Raw genomic sequence first — 21,919 nt, 5'->3', positions numbered from 1 at the left:
ACTATGAATCAATGCATCTTCACCAAGAATTCTACATAAAAGATGTTTAGCTACTCATGTTCATGGTAGAAAACAAAAAGAAACTAAGCAAAACAATGGAAATCATGATCCGAATCGCAATTGGCGGAGGAATTGAAGCTTGAATCTTCAATCTTCTTCCAAGAGTTCTTCACAAAAAGAGAGCGTGTGTTTTGTCGCATGTAGAGAATGAATAGAATTGACCTAATTCTTCCTTCTTATTTTCCTCTTCCAAAATAGCGTTTCTGCTTTGAAAAACGCCAAAATGACGGACCCGGCCGGGTGGAATTAATCCACTGGAAATACACCCGGCCGGGTGGGACTTCTTTGGTACTCTCTGGAATCTCGCAGGCATAATTACGCCACCCGGCCCGGTGTAATTATAGGGCAATAATTCACCCGGTCGGGTGAGATTTTCTGGACAGCGCAGTGTTTGTATAACGGCTATAACTTCTTCTACCGAACTCCGATTGAGGCGTGTGAGATACCTACGCGAAGCTCTTTCGAAGACGAAGAGATTGGTATGCATTAGGGGCTGATTGGACTTCAAAATCTCCCGTAAATATTGTCTCAAACCAAGGCTGCTGCACATCCACATATTTTGTACCTTTTTCTACACATTCTTAACAAAATGGTCAACATACCAATATAATAGAGAAGTAGATATAAACACGCCTAATAATAGACGAAATATGCTCCAATTCATACAAAACCACCCTCTAAAACCATGTAAAATCCAAGTATGTCAACTCCCCCAAACTTACATAATTGATAGTCCTCGAGCAATGAAGAAAAAAGAACTAAAAGAAGACTTGGATTTAAAGGGATTTAGACATCATCATTGTTTCAAAGAGTATGGAAGACAAGAGCATATCACAATATAAATTCTATAAAGTCAAGCCGTCGAATGCACTTTTACTACTAACTCGTATATCACCTTGGATTCATGCTTCTCTCAAGATATGTGTATATGTATCTCACTCTCAAAAGTGTATGTATATAAATAATACTCTCAAATCAAAATACAAGCAGTGTTTACCATAGGCTTGCTCAAAATCAAACATCTCCTCTACTAGAATGTGAAAGTGAATCTAAAATCAGAAAGGATTTTATTAAGGTTGTAATGTGGCTTTTTGGACGGTAGGGAACATTTTGGCTAAAGTGGCTGAGAAGTAAGATAAGCCCAAGTACTCGCATATTACAAATCCCAACAAAAGACCATTTCTCATAACAAATCTCAGATAAGTAAGACTTTGTCGAACTTCTTCCTCCCATCCGGTCCCCACTTATTTAGAAACCCAACCAATAACTCTTCTAGACTTCGTCTAGCTTATACCTCCACAAATTTATTGTTTTTTTTTTCCTTATTCCTCTAGACTTCGTCTAGCTTATACCTCCATTACATTTTTTTTTACAACGCCCCATATGTGCTTCCAAGTTTGTAGGCTTATCACTCTTGACGGTGACTTAACAAATATTTGACATTGTGACACTTTTTAGGCTAGGAGGGCTAACTAGGGATTAAAACAAAAATATATACACTTGTGAAGGGGAGAACAAAGAATGTCTAACGTCATCTCCTAAATTCACATTCACTATGTAGATTTAATATGATTAGGAGCAAGTTCTAGAAACAACAACAAGCATATGATAAAAAATCACACAAAAAAGAAGTTTTGGCTCAAATCTCACTCAGGTAATAGCATGAATCAAGGCAAACAAGCAATTCGTTACTTATGCACCTATTACTCAAACTCTTAAGTCAAAGACCATGATAGCTTAAAAGATGGATGATGTTTTTATCATTAACAACTAGTCTTTACCCCAAGAAACCAAATTTTTTTCACTTCAAGCCTCTAAATTTTCAATCAATCACAACCAAACAAAACAATTCTATCCTAAAACAAAATAAAAAGCAACGAAAGACAACTAATCAATCTAAAGCAATAAGATAAGTACCTCGTTAGTATCCCTATCCACCATATCATCCCCCCAAACTTATTCAAAGCTATGCAAAGAATAAGTTTGAAAAGTTGGTGGAGAAGGGAGACTTACATGGTATGAAAGCAACACAAAACACACCAAAAATAAACTAAAACGATAAAATTAAAAGTTACCTACTAGGGGTTACCTCCCCTACAGTGCCTTTGGTTATCGTCGTTGGCTCGACGTCCTCCATGAGCTGCATCATGTCACGCCATAAATGGTGGTGTTGGATTTTCTGCCAATCTTGGAAGCATAGGATCTCGCCAATCTCTTCTTCCACCAAGTATTCTTCAGAGCTCCATCAGAAATTTTGGTTTCCACTTTGGGTGAATTTTCAGCTTTTGTTTTCTTCTCCTTCACTTTGGCATTTGATGCAGTCTCTTCTTTAGAAATTGATCCACCACATGAACCAAACATCCACTGCGGCAAAGAGAAATCCTCAAATGTGGACTCAATTTCTTGTGCCTTTTGGACTTCTACAACATGCACAGCTTTGCACTCCTTCTTCGTAACCAGTTCCTCTTCCTCACGACTCTTCATAGCATTGTAGATAGATAAGATGTGGCGTTTGTTGCCCATATGAAGAGTGAGCTCTCCCCTCGCTATATCTATTAATGCTTTTCCCGTTGCAAGGAATGGACGCCCCAGGATAAGCGGTACATTCACGTCTTCTTCCATATCCAACACTACAAAATCGACGGGAAATATGAAGTCGTGTACCTTCACAAGAACGTCCTCAACAATTCCTTTAGGATAGGTGACGGTTCTATCTGCCATCTGCAGTGTGATTGTAGTCGGCTTGAGAGTGCCGATCTTCATCTTTCTGAAAAATGATAATGGCATCAAATTTATGCTCGCCCCCAGATCACAAAGTGCCTTTGTCTGTCTGTCATTTCCAATGACGCATGAGATGTTGAAACTCCCAGGATCTTTAAGCTTGGCCGGTAGCTTTTTCTGAATTATGGCACTACAGTTTTCAGATATGTTCACCGTCTCATAGTCAGTCCACTTCTTCTTCTTGGAGAGCACATCTTTTAGGAACTTTGCATATGTAGGCATTTCTTGAAGTGCCTCCACCAACGGGATATTCAAGTTCACCTTCCTGAAGATGTCTAAGAACCTCGAGAACTGAGCATCTATCTTCTTCTTCTGAACACGTTGAGGATAAGGGATCCTCACTTCAGCTCGAGTATGAGCTGTATGTGGTGTGGATGAAGGTATAGTCGTGTTCTCCTTAGGTGGAGTAGAAATTTGCACTGTCTCACCTTCTTCGACCAATTCATCCTCTTCAGCTCTCTTTTCTGCTACTCTACCCTCATTCTCGGATGGCATTGAAGGTCCCTCATAGTTTGTTCCACTCCTCAGATGTATAGCTTTGCAGTCCTTGGGATTGACACTGGTGGTAGCAGGGAATTTTCCCGATTGAGTAAGAGTACTCACAGTCTGGGAAATCTGGCTGATCTGAATATCAATGTTCTTCAAATGAGTGGCCATTCCTTGTACATCTGTCTCGACCTTCTCCATCCTCTGATTATTCTGCTCCATGACCTTATTAGATTGTAGCATGAAGGACTTGAGTATGTCCTCCGTGGTCATCTTCTTGGGGTCGTTCACCATCCCATCAGAGACTGTGAATCCCGGAGGAGGCTGCAGAGCATTATTTGGATTCCCGTAAGAGAGATTTGGATGCCCCTTGTTCCCATACTGGTTGTATCCTCCACCATTAAAGTTCGGACGTGAGTTATTGTAATACATGTTGCCCCCCTGTTGCACGTAATTCACATCCTCCATACTTCCTTGGGGCTCTTGTGACGGTTGCCTCATCGCCATGCAGTCAAATTTCATGGTTAAGGCATCCAGCTTGTCGGATAAGGTGCTCATTGTATCATGATCCGTGGTAGAAGCCACCCTATGCACCTTACTCCTTTCGTTGCTCCATCCTTCATCACTGGATGCAAGCTCTTCAATCACCTCCATCGCCTCTTCCTCTCCTTTCTTGAGAAGATTACCTCCCGCGCTGAGATTTAACTCTCGTTGTGCTTCAGGTATACATCCCTTGAAGAATGTAATGACTTGCACTGTTGGGGATAAGCCATGATTGGGACACCTCTTCAGCAGGGCCTTGAATCTCCCCCATGCATCTTTAATAGTCTCCGCAGGAATCATCTGGAAGGCAATGATCTCGCGTTGCCTCTTAATAGCCTCACTAGGGGGATAGAACTTCTCCAGGAATTTGTGGACCATCTGGTCCCATGTTCTAATGGACCCCGGTGTCAAACTCTCGAGCCAATCCTTTGCCGCGTCTTCCAAAGAAAAAGGAAACAGTCTCAATCGGATCTGATCATCTGTCACTCCATTCATTTTCGTTGTGTTGCAGATCTGAATGAACTTGGTAATATGCTTGTTAGGTTCATCTGAGGATTTGCCCCTAAAAGCACTATTTTCCGCCATCTGGATCAGTCCTGGTTTCAGCTCAAAGTTGTTGGCGTCAATATTGTTAAATACAGTTGGGTTTGCCACTCCGTGGTATACATATTGATTCTGCACCGGCACAACTAGTTCACGATTAACCTGTCGACGCAATTCCTCCAGCTGTCGTAGGAGCTCGGCATTAGTGGGAGGAGGGGGTGGTGGGCCATTGTTGCCTCCGTTGTTGTTCCCTTCTTCGTTCTCCATCAGAAAAGGAGAATCGGGATCAAGCTGAAGATGATCCTGAACTGGTGATCGAATAGGTGAGAGGTCCCTCCGATCTGAAGATGCTCCTACGCGGTTTGGCGAAGAAGCTTGAATCTTCTTTGTGAGTCTCCTATATGCGTTCCTCTTCCGGTTCGATGCTTCGATCTCAGAGTCGAAAGGTTCTAGAGGCAAGCCTTTAGAACGTGTGTGCATACACCTGAATAAGAAACACAATTGTGAGAACTCGAAAAATTAAAAGAAAAGAAAAAAAATAAAAATAAACCAGTAATGTCTGAAGTAGTAGTCTTGATTATTATCACGATATCAAGCTATATAACACAAAAATCATCCCCGGCAACGGCGCCAAAAACATGACTCAACTTTATTTTACCCAATTAATACCCGCAAGTGTACGGGGCTATCGTAGCAAACAACAAGCAAGAGTATATCGTATCCCACAGAGACAATTAAGTGTAACCCTAAGTACCACGAACCAATTTCAACTACTATCCAGACGATTGAGAATTTTGGTTTTAAACTAACAACTACTAAAAGCATATAAAAACAGAGATTAAAATAAGCACTTAAACAAGAAAACAAAGAAGCAAGTTGTAAAAATGATAGAGAAATATGCAGAATTCAAGGATCCGATGCACAACTCATAGCCTAACCCAATTGAAACCGATTTACCATTTAAAGTCTCCAGAATTGTTGAATCAATCACAAATATAGATTAAACCCCCTCCCGAGGTGAGAAATCCGTAGATTAGGTGTAATAATTGAAGTCCCCTTCTAATTCTTAGACCTAACTCCTAATAGTTCGATTAGATTAAAGATCCCACTCAAAACCTCAACTCTCCCGAGTTTTACTGAATTAAGGTGCGAAGTATCCCTCTTTCAAGATTAATTATTTCACCTCCCGATTACTCTAAGAAACCCTAACACTACCAATTGGTGATCAAGCAATTGACAGGAAAAAGCACAGGAATAAACCAAACAATTACAAGAGCTAGATAAAAACGAAGTCAATTGGATTAAAACTATGAATCAATGCATCTTCACCAAGAATTCTACATAAAAGATGTTTAGCTACTCATGTTCATGGTAGAAAACAAAAAGAAACTAAGCAAAACAATGGAAATCATGATCCGAATCGCAATTGGCGGAGGAATTGAAGCTTGAATCTTCAATCTTCTTCCAAGAGTTCTTCACAAAAAGAGAGCGTGTGTTTTGTCGCATGTAGAGAATGAATAGAATTGACCTAATTCTTCCTTCTTATTTTCCTCTTCCAAAATAGCGTTTCTGCTTTGAAAAACGCCAAAATGACGGACCCGGCCGGGTGGAATTAATCCACTGGAAATACACCCGGCCGGGTGGGACTTCTTTGGTACTCTCTGGAATCTCGCAGGCATAATTACGCCACCCGGCCCGGTGTAATTATAGGGCAATAATTCACCCGGTCGGGTGAGATTTTCTGGACAGCGCAGTGTTTGTATAACGGCTATAACTTCTTCTACCGAACTCCGATTGAGGCGTGTGAGATACCTACGCGAAGCTCTTTCGAAGACGAAGAGATTGGTATGCATTAGGGGCTGATTGGACTTCAAAATCTCCCGTAAATATTGTCTCAAACCAAGGCTGCTGCACATCCACATATTTTGTACCTTTTTCTACACATTCTTAACAAAATGGTCAACATACCAACATAATAGAGAAGTAGATATAAACACGCCTAATAATAGACGAAATATGCTCCAATTCATATAAAACCACCCTCTAAAACCATGTAAAATCCAAGTATGTCAAGTACTCAAAGCATCACGTGGAGAAGAAGCTAGCCATCTTCAATTCTTTGGAGAATTAATTAGGTATTTTTCTGCTCCGTAGAAAAGCATGTTTTAGGTTTCAATATTCTTAAAGCATGATTAATTCAAGTTATGAGCATGATACATGTGATAATTACGCGAATAGGTTTTGTCTAAATAATTTGTTAAATAGATCTGATTATTATGTGATTGTTATTTATGCGCCCGCTTCCGCTGCCAGTTCCATCAAAAAGATGTTCCCTCTTTTAAGTATTGTTAGTGGAGAATGAGTCTCACCTCATTAGAGAGAAGAGAATTTTCAAAATTGGAATGTTCATATTCTTTGGGGACGGACAAAAAAGAAAATAGTGCATACTCTTCAGGGACGGAGGGAGTGTATCGTTAGAGTTTGCTTTAGAACTGTTTTAATTCATTCATCTAATAGTCATTAATACCAAATTATTTTATTATAAAATAATTTTAAAATTTAAAATTATAAAAGCGACTATATGTATATATATTCTTAATATTATCCTCGAACGAAAAAATGATTATCATTAGCATCTACTTGTGTTGCTATTAAATAATCTTTAAAATTCTAAGTTTATAAAAACAAATACATGTATATATACTTCATTTCTTAGTATTATCATCCAACGAAATAATCATAGTCATACTCATCCAATTATTTATAATTTTTAAAATTTTAAGTTATAAAACGATTGCATCTATATATACTTAATTTCTTAGTGTTATTATCCAACGAAATAATCATAATCATTTGCATCAAATTATTTTATTATAAAATTATCTAAAAAAATCGAGTTATAAAAACAACTACATGTATATAAACTTAATTTCTTAGTGTTGTCATCCAACGAAATGATCATAGTCATTCTTATTCAATTATTTTATTTAAATTATTTAAAATTCTAAGTTATAAAACGACTACATGTATATGTACTTAGTGTTATCATCCAACGAAATAATCATAGTCATCGAACAATTACTTTAATATTATGTAAAATTCTAAATTATGAAAAAGCATATATTTAATTTCTTAGTGTTATCATTCAACATAATAATCATAGTCATTTACATCTAATTATTTTATTAATAAAATATCATTATCTAAGTTATAAAAACGACATATATATATATATTAGTACTAATTTTTTATTGTTATCATCCAACGAAATAATATTAGTCATTCTCGTCTAATTATTTTTTGTTAAATAATTATTAAACCTTAAAGTTATAAAAATGATTACATTTATATATACTACTGTTATCATCTAACGAAATAATATTAGCCATTACCTTCCTTGAATAGTGCTTATTAAATAATCAATAAAATTTTAAGCTATAAAAACGACTATGTGGATGTATATTTAATTTGTTAGTGTCATCGTCCAAGGAAATAATCTTTAAAATTCTAAGTTAATAAAAACATCTACATGTACACATACTTTACTTGTAAGTGTTATCATCCAATGAAATAATAACAGTCATTCTCATCCAATTATTTTATTTTAAAATAATTCTTAAAATTCTAAGTCATACAAGCGATTTTATGTATATACACTTAGTTTCTTAGTGTTATCATCCAACAAAAGTATTCCACCTGTATAATTAAAAATGAAATATTTTTTTTGAATTGTCCCACAAAAATGACACATTTGCTAAAATAAAAATAACATCATCTCTATTTTTTTTTCTCTTTTATTTTTTTCTCTTTTTATTTAACTCACGATTCAATAATAATACTATCACATAAAATCTTGTGAGGAAAAAAAATATTTTATATTTAATTAAAAAATAATAATTATCATTCACATTTAATTATTTTATTGTTAACTTTATCACTAAAATTTTAAGCTATATAAACAACTAGATGTATATACATTTTCTAATATGATCATTCACTAAAATAATACTAATAATTATACATATATCTTTTTTTAGAAAGTAACTTTTTTGTTTGTTTTCATCACTTTATTGTTAATACACAAGAAATAAGTATAAAAATTTTAAGATATGTAATCTTATAATTTCGAATTTAACGATAGATTAATGCTAAATATTAATAGTAGTATATTTATTTGTTTAAAACATACGTATAAGCAACAATCTTGGCTAGATAAATTTTAATTATCTTAATTTATGAAATTTCCATAAATATTGTATTGATCTTCCACATATTCATAATTTTCCATATATATATAAAAAGAGTAAATTAGTAAGAAAATAATAAAAATGGTTTAAATAAAAACCAGTTTAAAATATAAGGGCATTTTGTATATATAATGTTTGTTAATAAATCATTACCCTTATCTTAATCATAACAATTTCACATATCGAGAATTGTTCAAACATAACAAACAAAAAAAATAAATAAATACTAACCTTAATTATATAGTACTACTAGATCGCAATACCAATAAATTAAATCTGAATTGGAGTAGTAATTAACATAAGACATAGTGGAGTAGTAATTAACCCATGGAGTATATATATATGGCTGTCATTTTTAGACACCAATATTTGCTTTCTTCTTGAGCGGTGCGCCGGTGGCATTGCGGTGGTAATTTTTTTCCAAATAAATCTATACCAGTAGCTATTTTAGTTTAGTTTATTTATTTTTTGGTTAAAGTAAATGGGTATTTAATTGACAACAAAATCGATCCGATATGTACATCTTCAAAAGTCGGTTCTTTAACTCACGTCGCTGCCTTTAGCAATTCTGTATTGAATAGATACTATATTATCCCTAATCCATCTTTTTGTAACAGTGAAATCAAAATATCTACGGCGTCTGGTCTATGATTTTCCAGTAGAGACAACCACTAACGTCATCTCCAATAATTTTAATATATACTATATTAATTTAAATTAATTTTTAAGTATATGTATCTCAAAAAATAATTTTAATCCAATCACTTACATTAAATTCAAATTCAAAAAAATATTCCATATTCACCTATTCTTTATACTTTTCAATCATATGATTCATACCTACACATTTATTTAAATCCCACACATTTTATCATAATTTATAAACTATAAATCTAATATTATTTATAATTTTCTTATTAATATATTCATGTATTAAATATACTTAACATTAAAAAAAATTACACTAATTTAAAAATTAAAATACACTAAACACGATAATAAATTAAAATGTAAAATACTTTCATTTTCACCATTCAAGAGCAAAACAGTCTGGAAAACAAGTAGCTGTGGCAGCCCTGCACAGTATCAAGCAACGGGCACGTCTGGCACGCCTCATCCACGCCCCGATTCATCCACTTGGTCGACAAGCTCTCAGCAACCGGAGCAACCTGATGTTGCAACACAGCAGCTCCCAATGGTCCGACCAAATTTAGTCTCGTCGCAGCAGATATGATATCTCTCATGGTCACAAACATGTACGCTTTCTGTGTAGTCTCAGCATCAAATCCAAGAAGTCCGCATACAAGCCCAAACACGGGGGCGTGGTGGAAGTACAACTCCCCACTGCTCAGAGCTTCACCTCTCATTGTTTTCAGGCAGGGGATCTCAGAGAAAACAGAAGCAGCTACCCTCATTAACGCTGATCCTTGAGCTGTAGACGCCTTCCGGCTGACCTCATTTGTCAGCATCGCGTTCAACAATCTGTCGAGCCTACGCCATGTCTGTGCATCTGGTGAGGTTGTTGTGGCACAGATGAAAGGTAGAAACAGGCTTCCTGCATTCTCCAACACATGGATCACGTAGGTTTTTAGATCATCGGTTGTAGTGACCAGGCGAGCTTGCATAGCTGCCTCGAGACCAAAAGAATGAGCAAAGCCCCCAGTGGGAAGTATAGAATCTAACAGTTGCCATTGACTCCACAGCTGGGGAAAACTTGCTGATAAACATCTAACATTTATCTCATTTACATCTCCCAAGCCCTCCATGTTAAGACACAATCTGCATCAATCTAGCATATGGAATACAGTTTTAGCAGACCGAACTGGGATGCCTTAGATTTTTATAAAGAGCCCTCAAGATAGATCAGAAGTGCATACAATCTTACAAAACTCTAATACAAGGCCACTCGTTATCTAATTCACAACCATAAATAATCAAGAAACCATCATATACAACACAATAGGCATTTGGCAAATTCTATTCTGCCATGTCTTTTATGTAGCATCTCCGTATCTATTTCTGTCTACGGCACTAAATGTGTCATAACTGCGAACTATCTACTACTATGATGTTTCTTCCACACATAGTCTTTACTGTTCTGTTGCAGTATCACATGCACAAGGAGCAAAATTCAAACATATTCAACACTATTAACACAAACTCTTAACAAAATTGATCAAAACTCAAATCTTTTTCCTAGTTGGAATCATAATCCAAATCCAATACCAATCATTCTTTTGCCATTTCCCCTGCATCCAATGCTCGGGAAATCATATTCTTTTCTGCGAGTGCTGTACCTATTCTTTTTTCAGTTCAATGAGAAGATGGAGGGAGTTGCAACATCATATGATGCTCCTCCATTTTGACTTAAAAACACTAAGTATGCCCACTGCGTAAAGTGATCACATAGTTGGATCGAGTAAGCCCTCTTGGATGAATGCCTATTCAAATCAACACCACAATCAACAAACAAACATAGGGTAGTAACTATCTATCACGTTACTGGTGAAACTCAAACAATAATCTAAAGGTTCCCCTGCTGCTAGGCGTTGAAATACACATAAATTCCAACTCTCAGATAGTTTTATTGAAGAAGAATATAAGTATTGGCCCATTACCATGATCATGCTTGAAACAGTCATTTTGCAACAATAACCTCAATATTTTATCCAAATGGCTGACATTTGCCAAAATTCCACTGTAATTGTGAAAATTGGTAGAAATAATTGAACAAGAACATATTGCAACGATAAGCTGCCACAACACAACTAGAATCTTCAGTCGGTGTATTCGTGAATTGGGATTTTGACATAATATATCAAAAGAAATAATTGAATGAGACATGCTTCAATTGATTGAAGGAGTGATTGAGAAAGGGACACAAACCAAGTTCCCAGATTCAATTTTTGTCAGCCGAGCACAAGGATCTCCGCAAAGAAGCTTTCTACAGGTTATTGATTCTGCCGATGACAAGAGTCGAGCAAAAGCAAATGAAAAAGTAGAGAAAAGAAGTTGGAAAATCTTCTTTGATTTGGTCTCACTTCTCAGGAATGGTGTGCTTTTGATTGTTTGAATTTGGGGTAAATTTACTGTACTCCCTACGTCGCTTTTTCAGTGATACATTCATCCATTTTTATTTTTTTTTATTTTCTATTCTAAATGATACTTATTCCATATTTCTAAAATATACTCCCTCAGTCCCAAGGAAGATACTCCTTTCTTGGGCGGCACGGGATTTTATGCAAATTTATTTTGTGTGTTGAGAGGAGAGAGTAAAGTAAGAGAGAGTGAATAAAGTAGAGATAAATGTGTTTCCATTTTAAGTAATGAGTCATCTTAGTTGTGGCAAACTAAAAAGGAAAGTGGGTCATCTTTAATGGGACAGAGGGAGTACTATAGTTGAGTCATTTTTTTATTTTAAAAATTTTCTTCATAGTTGAGTCATTTCCAGTAACTTTTTTCTCTTTCTTAATTTATTATCCCGAGGGAGTAAACACTATTAGGGGTGTAAATTCGGGTATCCGTGGGTACCCAAACCTGAAAATTCGGGTACCCGAACCCGAAATCTCAAAAATATCATACCCAATACCGACCCGTATGTGAATTCGGGTATCCTAATACCCGATGCGGGTACCCGAACCCAACTAATCGGGTACCCATAAACCCGGAATTATTATATTTGAAATTTATTCTTTTAAATAAATTAAATTGTGATGAGAATAGAAATTATTAAAATAACACAATACGGAGTACTATTTATTGACTATAATTCTACCCCAATATTATATAAAATAGACATTAGACAAATAGACAATACTTAATTTTAAAATAATTTTTTTTTGATATAAATTGAAACATAAAAGAGATTATTTTTTTAAGATATTAACTGAACATGTAAATAAAATGGAGAAAGCATAACTAATAAACTATATATTTTCAAAAGATAACAAGTAAGAAAATAAATAATGCAACATGAACCGAACACGAATGTAAAGAAGTATTAAAGTCGAGATAATAGCACAATGAAATATCAAAGCAACCAAACATATAATCTAAATAATGTCAAAGCAACCAAACATAATCCAAATAGTAAACTAAGAACTTTTTAACCCAAAATATTTATCACAAATACATAATTAATCGGGTATTAGTCGGGTATCCTAATACGGGTTTCGGGTACCCTAAACCCGAAGAATCCTAACATTAACTACCCAAACTCGTACCCGAACCCATAATTTTGGGTTTCGGGTACCCAAAACCCATCGGGTATTGGGACTGGGTCGGGAATACCCGAATCCCGCGGATTAAATTTTCAGCCCTAAACACTAGCGTCTCTTCCTTTTTTCCATTTCTAAGACTATAAGAGCATCCACAATGGCGGCTAGCCGAACCATTGCGATCGGCCAGCCAAAAATCGGCAAAAAAATCGGCGTGGGCTAGCCGATTTGATGGCGCTGGCCGCCATTGTGGCGTGCCGATTGGCTAGCGCTATTTTTAAATTTTTTTTTAATTTTTGAAAAACTATATAAACGCGATTTTCTCTCTCACTAAATTTCTGTACAAGAGCAACATCTAGCAATGGACAACAACAACTAGGCCCAATATAAAATTAAGACCTAAAACAGAAACATGTCATAGCGTCGGCTAACGGCAAACTATAACGAATTCAAGGCATACTAACATTTTTTAATGTATTTTTTTAATAAATTAGTGAGGAGTAGAGTGGGGCGGTGGCTCGTGTGTGGAAGCCCGGATTTTTTTTTATTATGTAATTTTTTTTATTTTTAGTTAATGTACTTTTTTTATTTAAATAAAATTAACGTATTTTTCCCGTATATGTGTCGTAAATTTAATTCCGTATTTTGTGTTTAATTCCGTAAATGTAGTTGTTTTTGAATTATTTTTATTGCGGCGGGCCTATGGCTGATGTGACTGGTGGATTTTTAGTGCTGCTGACGTGGCAGGAAGAGAGAGTGGCTGGCACTGGCCTATTTCTATCGTGGATGCTCTGAACGTCCAATCCACTTTTTTCTTTATAACAAAATGAGGCACGTTTTTCCAAAAATTCCAATAACTATCCACTACGTTTTGGCCCATTCTGTTTGTGGAGAGTATTGCAAATTACAATATTCTGCCACAAATATGTTAGTAGTAATTTCATTCTTCCGAAAAAAGAAATATAGTTAATTCAATTATTGTGCTCAAAGTTAACGAGCTTAAATTCTTAATCGTAACAATCCACACAAATACATTTGCTGATAAAATTATTCTCTGCAATGAATTATTGTAATCAAACATATTTCCGTTTTTACCCCGAAAATGCTTATTAACTGTTGGACGATATGTCTATAAGATATTACAGACATTTACCGCCTAAAGTGTACTCTCTTCCTCGGATTTATGCATAAATTAGATTGACAGTTACACACGTGCAAAATGTTAGGTTGATGCAGAAGCCATTGGTCACGATTTACAATTGAAAATCACAAGCAGAAAGTTGCGGTGAAAATAAGTGTGCAGTTTATACTTCAATGGTTTTTTGATTGAGCGCGGTGTATCTCCACCTCTCCTTCTCCACGAAGTCGGCGTCGAGAAACTGAGCTATGAAAGCCCAGAGCCTATACACATCTTCAAAATTGGCCAAGTAAGTAAGCGCTGCAGTAACCACATTGATTTTATGATGCTCATCATTTCCGCCTCTGTTCTTTGCTCTGCAGCTCCTCTCGAACAACTTCTGCTTCTCCTCGTCTCCCTTTTCCGCGTACCAAATGCGGTGCAGCATTCCATTGCCGAGCGATATGTGATTCCTGTCAGCCAGCTTCTGCACCAGCGCAGGATCCACCATCTCCCCTTTCCAGTCGCATATGTTGAATGCCAATGCCGGGGCTCGGTCGAACTTCCCCCTCGGCCCGTAGATTGTCACCAGAGGGAAGCTGTCGAGCCGGTTTGGGTGCTGCAGCTTCGTCACCGCAGTCACCACCCAGTTGATCAGGTACCTGCTTCTGCTGCTGATCACTGTCAATCCTAATGAGTCCACATGATCCAAGCATCTGCATTCCATGTTTCCCTTCTCAGCAATGCCTTCCTTTATATCGAGTTTAGCCATTTGTTCGAGTTCTGTGTCTGTTGTACCCGAAGAAGAGTCGTTCTTCGCAGCTGTGATCGAAACAATTCCCGCACCTGCAGAAGCTTCCAGCATCGGGACGACAGATTTCTTGACGAATAGGCATCCGAAGCCGGTGGGGTCTTCTCCAAATACTTTGTAGAAGGAGCAGATGAGGAAGTCGGGGCGGAAGAGGGAGAGGCCGAAGCTGTCCATGTCTTTCGGCCCCAATGCACAGGCGTCGAGTAGGACGTGCCAGCCGTGCTCCTGCGCCAAGGTCATCCATTGGTATGAGTAGCTGGCTCCTGTCATTCTTGATTGAAGTGGAAACACAAACAGCCCTCTCTGCTTCTTCTTTTTCTTCTTTCTCACCACCATCTTCCTCAGCTTTGCAGAGTGAATCCTCAGTCTCGGCCACTTGAACTCGGCTGCCATGACGCGGGCCCCTCTCTTCCCCGATGTGCTGATCATGGAGCTCAGCGCCTCACTCTCGTGGTCGTAGACCGTGAGTAGTTTGCGGCTGGATTGGTAAGGGTAGGACTCTGCTACAAGTTTGAATGCTGCTGATCTGTTCACAGTGAATACCATAGCATAATCATTTTGTGAGATGTTTAGAAACTCCATGATCCTTTTCTTGATGGCGGATTCCAATTCCGACCCTTCTCCGCCGTGGAGAAGCTGCGACTTGAGGCTCACTGACTTGAAGCTTATACCGAATAATGGAAAATCGGACGAGGATGGAGAAGAGATGGCGGATCTGTACCGGGACATCACCTGTGATTGTGAAAAAAGACCAACACCAATGTAATCTAGGGATACATGGTTGGAGAGCTCGAGGTGGCCGTACTCACGAGCCCGGATTTGATCAACCGGAGCAGTATCAGAGTACTTGGGGTAAGCTTTGATGAACTGACCAAATGATTCTTGCAGAGAAGGGATGGACTCATGGTTGGTGAAGTTTGTAGCAGGGAAAAGAGAAGATGCAGTTGTTGCTGCAAAGTTGCGTCGACAAACTGCCACCGTGCTGCTTGTCTTCGTGATAGGCTGCTCCGCCTCTGGCAGCGGTCCTTTCGCAACCGGATTCGGACAACAACCCTGAAAGCATACTTGAGTTGCCTCTTTCAAACGAGGTGAATGCATACTTCTTTCTTGTTTTTCTGATTATTGTGGTGAAATTGATGCCACTTGCCTCCAAATTGGATTTTGTTGTTCTTATATACCTATGATGCTTACATGTTAAGACAAGTGTGAAAAAACCACTTTTCTAAACAAAGTTTTCAACTCTCAATTTCTTTGTGGAATGGGACAGCCAAATGATTGTATTCAAATGGCTCTATGACCTTTTCCCCTATATTTATTGAAGTTTCATTTTCTTTTGTTCTCCTTTTTATATCTTTATTGAATAAATTCTTGCGCATGTTTGCCAAAGTTGACCTGGCATCATGACATAACAAAGAAAAAAGACTAAAACAAATGGAAAAACTAGACTGTTGATTATGCTTTCAAACATTTGGAACCGTATCTTAATTTATAAGATTTGAAAGTTGAGCCTGGAAATGTGCTAAAATCCTATTCTATTTTATTATTAGGATTATGGAAAGTAATACTTCTCTTTTTTCCAAAAGTACTTTTGCTCTAAAGTGAAAGTAACAAAGAGATTTTATTAATGGCCGGCATTGGCGCATGATGCTGGGCAAAGGTCTCATTTTGCTGTCACACACACAATTTCTTTTTTTTAAAGTTAGTGCTTCACCTAATTTTGCGCAACAAATTTACTCTTCTGTGACCATTTCATTATTTGCCTCGAAACTGGAAGAGAAATTTATCACATAATTTAGCACCTAATTTATTTGTATACATACATGTATTTGCAGTGATGTTTTGTACAAGTGGTTTATTTTATTTTATTTTGTATTTTGAAGCATTGCATCCCATTTGAGTTTGTATTCTACTCTAATTGACTCGTATCTTTTCTTGTGGGGCAGAGAGGTCTTCAATTATTTTATTTTTTGGGAAGAAGTCAGGACGTCAATTTCTTAAGTGTAAAATCGTGGACCATTTCTTTTCTATAATTTGGGAAATTTAATTCCGAATTGTCTAGTCCGCAAATTATGTTGTGGAGACCTATCCAAAATTCTTTGAGCGTGTAATTGTGTCCTTGATTTTTTTTTAAAATGACTAACTACTCTGAATTAAAAAAATTATACTCATCGTTCTAGTGTAGTTGATGCATTTCTTTTGGAAGTGGACATTTATAAATTAGTGTTTGGTAAGTGGAGAGAAAATAAAGCATATAAGTGAAATGAGAACATAATAGAAGTAATAATAAAATAGACATCTGAAGAGAGTAATATTAGGGAGAATAAACTAAGAGATTAAATATGTAGATTTTTGTTATAAAATGAGTTAACTCGATTATAATGGGATGAACAAAAATCAATAGACTTAAATATAGTGGGATGGAGTACATAATTTTGACTATTTACTGACGTTTGACACAATATTAATCTGCTGTGCAGACAGTTTCAACTTAGCCATCTCTTACTTTTTCCTGATCATTACATCTTAAACATACCAACCCAAAAAACAAAAGGTATGGCAGTTGTAGGTTGTCTTTTTCCATAAATGTAACAAGCTTCATCCAAGAATTCTTGTTAGTTTGATAGTTGTTTCCAAGAATGATATTTTAATCCACTAGATTTAGGTAGCATGGCATTTTCTTTGAGAAAAATTAAGTAAACTAATCAACAAGTTGATTTTTTAAGTCCCTTCAACTAAACTCAAGGTGTCTTTGAGCTAACAAGTTGGATTTGTACTTGTTTTTGCAGTGCTGTTGATAGTGACAGAATAATGTCGCGATGCTAAATGCTGGCATTCAATAAGAGAGATGTAAAGGCAAAAATAGCATACAAGAATGTTTCCACTTGCAGTGGTTTGGATTATATGTAAATGACATGTATGCAGGTAAAATATGCTCCTTATTTTGTTTAATCTTGAAATGAGGCTATCATAATATACTAAGTTTATTTTTAGACTTACTACAACCTTGTAGCGAAGCAGTTGTCTTTTAACTCCCGAGGCCTCTCAGTGTGTGGCTCTTGTTTGATCACTTTGTAACACCAATTGTCGAATGTACACATTCAAGAATCATTCTGCTGATGGACTTCTTCTAGTATTAGAACATTAGGAGTTGGGTTTTTTTTTATATCAAATATCCAACCTAAACACCAATGAGAAGAACGATCCAATTTACTGAGTTTTTTTTCCCAGAGCATGTAGTTTTAGGCATCACTCTTACAGAAAACATAACTCTTGAACCGTTGAGACTGAATAAGAAGATTTTAGTTTGGCTATTATTTAAGAATATGTGGAACATATGAGAAATCTACACACGTTTGAACATACACTGCCAATCTAGGTAATGATACAATTTGAAAGACGAGATAAGATTTTGGTGATGCAATGTTTACAATAGATTAACAAATCCGTAAAGAAAGCCTGACTGTACCTTTTGCTGTATGAGAAGCTATTGTATTTCATCAAACATGTTAAGCAAAACCAGTCACAGGGCAACTCTCCTTTGGCATGTTATGCGAACTAGAAGCCGCACATCGGCCACCTACATATTTTTTCACTATCAAGTACCAACAGTTCATGCCAAGTAAGGGTAGCCCTATGAATGGTTTGCTTAATGAACTAGTGCCTCTTCGAAACTCTGCTCCTGTTTCTAAAACTGCATCTTTATGCTTTGACTGATCACTAGCTGTAGTTTATATATGCTTTAGCAGATGGAATAAACCAATACAGAAACAGCATATGCTTTAGACTCTTCTGTATATTGGTCTCTTAGCGTGCTTTTCTTATCCTACCCGTTCCCTGTCAGGATAGCCATATTCCTTCATCCATGTCTCTTGTTGGTAAATGTGAAGAAAAGCTATGGAAAGAAGATGCTGTTCAAAAGATGGAATTGACAATTATCAGAATCATGAATCGGCATATCCTTGGTGATATTCCTCCCTCACATTTATTTGTTCCCATTTTAAAGATTTGAATTTCATTCTCTACCTTGGGAAGGTCAGTCAAGCTATACTTATCAATCTAATTGTTTCTGTAAATACCATGTCTATTACTTGAAATTATATCATGACATGTCACTAAAATGAAATATACATTTGCTGCCTGCATTCCACTTTATTTCCATGTCTTGTGATGTAAAATCTCAAGCACCCTTTTCCCCTCTCTGCCTCTGCTTAAGGATTTTATGTCCCATATATCTGCATCACAAGATAGATAGAAATTAAGATGATTAATAAGTTGTAGAAAGAAAGATAATTTGTAATTTGATTAGATAATCACCTCCCAAGCATCATAATGGTAGCCTGAGGATTAGTTCCAGGGGTGTGGTAAAAGGTGGAGCTATCAACGACACGCAGTGCATCCACACCAAGCACCCTATAATCATGATCAACGACCCGATCCACTTGGCAACCTCCATGGAAATGCCAGATTGAGATCACTGTATCATTGCAGTATTGTTGCATATCATAAGCTGCTGACTTGTGCTGTGTCCTGAGGTTTTTGGGAATGGACAACGTATACTTCAACAAGGATCGCATCGTGCTGTTGGAGTACCAAAATCGGGAGATGGCCTGTGATCCCACAACTCTTTTGAGGATTTTCATGCCTCGGACGCACTTTTGCAAGTCCCTCGAGTCACTGAAGTAGTTGAATGTCACACTTGGATTGTCATTGGGGTCCCTGCTCTGAAGCTTCATATACCCTTCCGAGAAAGGTCCCGATACCTTTCCCCCGACCATTGCTAGCTCGTGGCCCTGTTTCAGTCTCGTATTTTATTTTATATCTATGTCTAGATACTAGTAGGAAAAAGAGATGGACTAACTTGATTTGCAGCAGTTGTAAGAGAAGTTAAGGAGTCAATGTTGCCGTTAAGTGCTTCAATGTAGAAGCCAATATCAGTTATGCCAACTACTTGAGGAAGGGAGGCTTCCACGGACCTTCTAGAAGGTATTACGATGCCATTCAATGGGTTGTCGGACATCCCTTGGCCCACCATTGGCTGGTCCAACACCACTTGTATTCCTTGGGCTTTGAGTTCATGGGCCGGCCCGATACCACTCAGCATTAGAAGCTGTGGGCTTCCCAATGCTCCAGCTGACAATATTATCTCATTTCTATTTCCCTTGTTCAAGTATACCATATGTTTCTTGCCTTTTGAGTCTTTGAAAACTGCTCCATAAGCCTTCCTTCTTTGCCCTTCATTCACATATCCACATGTAACTTGTACTATTTATTTATTGGTTTATTTGCAATTGAATACCTAAACTTTAGGGGCATTTACTGTTCATAATTACATGCATATAGTTAGGTACTTTATGAGTTTATCTCAATTATTAAGATTTTTCCATGCGTTTTCCAATTTGATGAATCAAACAAGTTGGCTTCATTTATAGAAATTACATATCTCAGAGTCTGCAGACCTCGCCAATTTCTTAGATCTAAAAACATCGTAATAACTCCCTGCTTTATCATTTTCGGAAAAATGAGACCACCCCAATTTCTTTAATCTAATTGCAATTAACCAGTAGTTATTATGCATAATAAAAAAAATAGTAGTAAGAGACACATTTATGTGACCTGGGGAGGTGGTGAAGAGGATTTGGTGCACCGTAGCATGGAAGTATACAGTGATATTGTTTGGATGAGCATGCTCCAACAAATCAGCAGCCGTATGCCTAATTCCATTCTGATCGAATGTTGATCCTCCGGTTTTGGTCCCATCAACGTGCTCGTACGTGTACCCGTTGTCGGGCAGCACGCCGGCCTCCAGCAGCCCCTCTCTGACCGCGCCCTGCCACGGCCTCACCCGCGGCCGGAACGCCACCTTCCTCTCCACCCACTCGTACGACGCCTCCACCAGCCGCGGCTCCCACCCGGCCCGCCCCACGTACTCGCGGCTGGCGCGCGTGTAGAACCCGGCGTTGATGGCGGTGCCCCCGCCCAGCACGCGCGCGCGGTGGTTGAACACGCCGTCCGTGGAGATGAAGAGCTGCGCGGCCGAGTCGGGCGACGGGTCCGTCAGCGTGCGGGCGAATCCTGAGGCGTGGGCGATGTTGGGGTCTGTGTAAGGAAGGCCGCCCCTCTCGAGGATTACTACCTTGGCGGAGGCGGAGAGCATTGCTGCCAGCGGGCAGCCCGCGGTTCCGCCGCCGATGATTATGTAGTCGTAGTGCCCGGTCGATGGAGCTGATGTTGCATTTTTCGCAAAGGAACTGTATGAGCTACATGCAAGACAAACCAGACCAAGAGAGAATAAAATAAGAGAGAATTATATTTTGTAAAAAGCTGAAATGACTTAATCATATTAAACTTCCCAAAATAGAAAAATAATTTAATTAAAAATGGAGTAAGTACTATTTAGGAGAGATCGAGAGAGAGACAACCTTTTTCAGCTGTGGAAAAGACGATTAAGAAGAAAATCCCAAAGACCGCTGTGGCAATAGTGGGAATTGGGTTTTGGGAGGGCGCCATATTTTCAATATTATGAGATACTACCAATCAATAGAAGAGTTGTCAATTGATCTCTATATAAAATACACCTATATATATATATATATAAGAGAAAGTAAAAATTTGGTTGGTGCGTATCGCCTGAGACCAAACAATCTAGGTAATATAGGATATAGTGTGGTTATTTATAGAAACCAAGATTAACCAATCAAGTCATCTTTGTTAATTTAATTAAGGGAAATTGGTCCCTAATATCATGAACTTTGCCCAGATTTTGGTTTTTTTCATGAACTTTCAAATTAGTACCATAAATCATGAACTTTCAGATTGGTTTGGTATTTCCTCGATAATCCAAGATTTTTTAGGAAATTCCCTAAAATGTGTTCCTAGCGTTTGTGAAAGAGAGAAACAAGGTTTTGTGTTTTAATTTTTGTAGCGTAGCGTCACAGATGTGTGTTTCTAATTAAATTCTTTATGTTTTTATTAAATTTATTTTGTTTTCTTTATTTTTAGAGTCTTGTTTTGTCAAATAAAAGTAGTATTGTGTTTAATATTCTAAATAGTTATGCCAACATGACATGCCATGCCACTTATAAGAATGCTACTAAATAGGATTCAAAATGCTATA

The 21,919-nt window shown here is 37.4% G+C and overlaps 4 protein-coding genes across 7 annotated transcripts; all 4 read right to left on the bottom strand.

The window, feature by feature from the left end:
• Positions 1–2,205: 2,205 nt before the first annotated feature.
• LOC125189807 (uncharacterized) lies at positions 2,206–4,893 on the bottom strand. The gene has a single exon (XM_048087039.2). It carries the CDS (start codon positions 4,891–4,893, stop codon positions 2,206–2,208), a length of 2,688 nt encoding a protein of 895 aa, XP_047942996.2.
• A 4,766-nt stretch (positions 4,894–9,659) lies between these two features.
• UREF (urease accessory protein F) lies at positions 9,660–11,759 on the bottom strand. Of its 3 annotated transcripts, XM_089058351.1 has the most exons (4): positions 11,547–11,759; positions 11,279–11,414; positions 10,958–11,101; positions 9,660–10,449 (listed from the first exon to the last, which is right to left on the bottom strand). In XM_089058351.1, exon 4 carries the CDS (start codon positions 10,424–10,426, stop codon positions 9,695–9,697), a length of 732 nt encoding a protein of 243 aa, XP_088914477.1. In that variant the 5' UTR covers positions 10,427–10,449; positions 10,958–11,101; positions 11,279–11,414; positions 11,547–11,759; the 3' UTR covers positions 9,660–9,694. The 3 variants fall into 3 exon arrangements, with proteins under 3 accessions (XP_088914477.1, XP_047941388.1, XP_047941386.1); XM_048085431.2 differs by lacking the exon at positions 11,279–11,414; XM_048085429.2 differs by lacking the exons at positions 10,958–11,101; positions 11,279–11,414 and having other exon boundaries at positions 11,547–11,756.
• Positions 11,760–14,081: 2,322 nt separating this feature from the next.
• Positions 14,082–15,999, bottom strand: LOC125188519 (Pyridoxal phosphate (PLP)-dependent transferases superfamily protein). Its single transcript, XM_048085425.2, has one exon. It carries the CDS (start codon positions 15,901–15,903, stop codon positions 14,182–14,184), a length of 1,722 nt encoding a protein of 573 aa, XP_047941382.1. The 5' UTR covers positions 15,904–15,999; the 3' UTR covers positions 14,082–14,181.
• A 2,715-nt stretch (positions 16,000–18,714) lies between these two features.
• LOC125188520 (protein HOTHEAD-like) lies at positions 18,715–21,345 on the bottom strand. Of its 2 annotated transcripts, XM_089059633.1 has the most exons (5): positions 21,226–21,343; positions 20,419–21,064; positions 19,664–20,037; positions 19,120–19,595; positions 18,715–19,037 (listed from the first exon to the last, which is right to left on the bottom strand). In XM_089059633.1, the coding sequence occupies exons 1-5, from the start codon at positions 21,310–21,312 to the stop codon at positions 18,983–18,985; spliced, it is 1,638 nt and encodes a 545-aa protein (XP_088915759.1). In that variant the 5' UTR covers positions 21,313–21,343; the 3' UTR covers positions 18,715–18,982. The 2 variants fall into 2 exon arrangements, with proteins under 2 accessions (XP_088915759.1, XP_088915758.1); XM_089059632.1 differs by having other exon boundaries at positions 18,715–19,595; positions 20,419–21,062; positions 21,225–21,345.
• Positions 21,346–21,919: the final 574 nt, after the last annotated feature.

The sequence above is a fragment of the Salvia hispanica genome, chromosome 5, assembly GCF_029641045.1.
Source record: "Salvia hispanica isolate PSC_SH4W2 chromosome 5, Shi_PSC_v1, whole genome shotgun sequence".
Classification (NCBI taxonomy): Eukaryota; Viridiplantae; Streptophyta; class Magnoliopsida; order Lamiales; family Lamiaceae; genus Salvia; species Salvia hispanica.
This window is presented reverse-complemented; position numbering and strand designations above follow the sequence as displayed.

Excerpts from the sequence above, each read along its gene's own strand:
- LOC125189807 (XM_048087039.2), bottom strand. The coding sequence starts at position 4,893 with ATGCACACACGTTCTAAAGGCTTGCCTCTAGAACCTTTCGACTCTGAG.
- UREF (XM_089058351.1), bottom strand. The coding sequence starts at position 10,426 with ATGGAGGGCTTGGGAGATGTAAATGAGATAAATGTTAGATGTTTATCA.
- LOC125188519 (XM_048085425.2), bottom strand. The coding sequence starts at position 15,903 with ATGCATTCACCTCGTTTGAAAGAGGCAACTCAAGTATGCTTTCAGGGT.
- LOC125188520 (XM_089059633.1), bottom strand. The coding sequence starts at position 21,312 with ATGGCGCCCTCCCAAAACCCAATTCCCACTATTGCCACAGCGGTCTTT. Across the intron at positions 20,038-20,418 it reads CCTCTTCACCACCTCCCCAG|GGCAAAGAAGGAAGGCTTAT; the intron begins GTCACATAAATG and ends ATGTGAATGAAG. Across the intron at positions 19,596-19,663 it reads TTACAACTGCTGCAAATCAA|GGCCACGAGCTAGCAATGGT; the intron begins GTTAGTCCATCT and ends AGACTGAAACAG.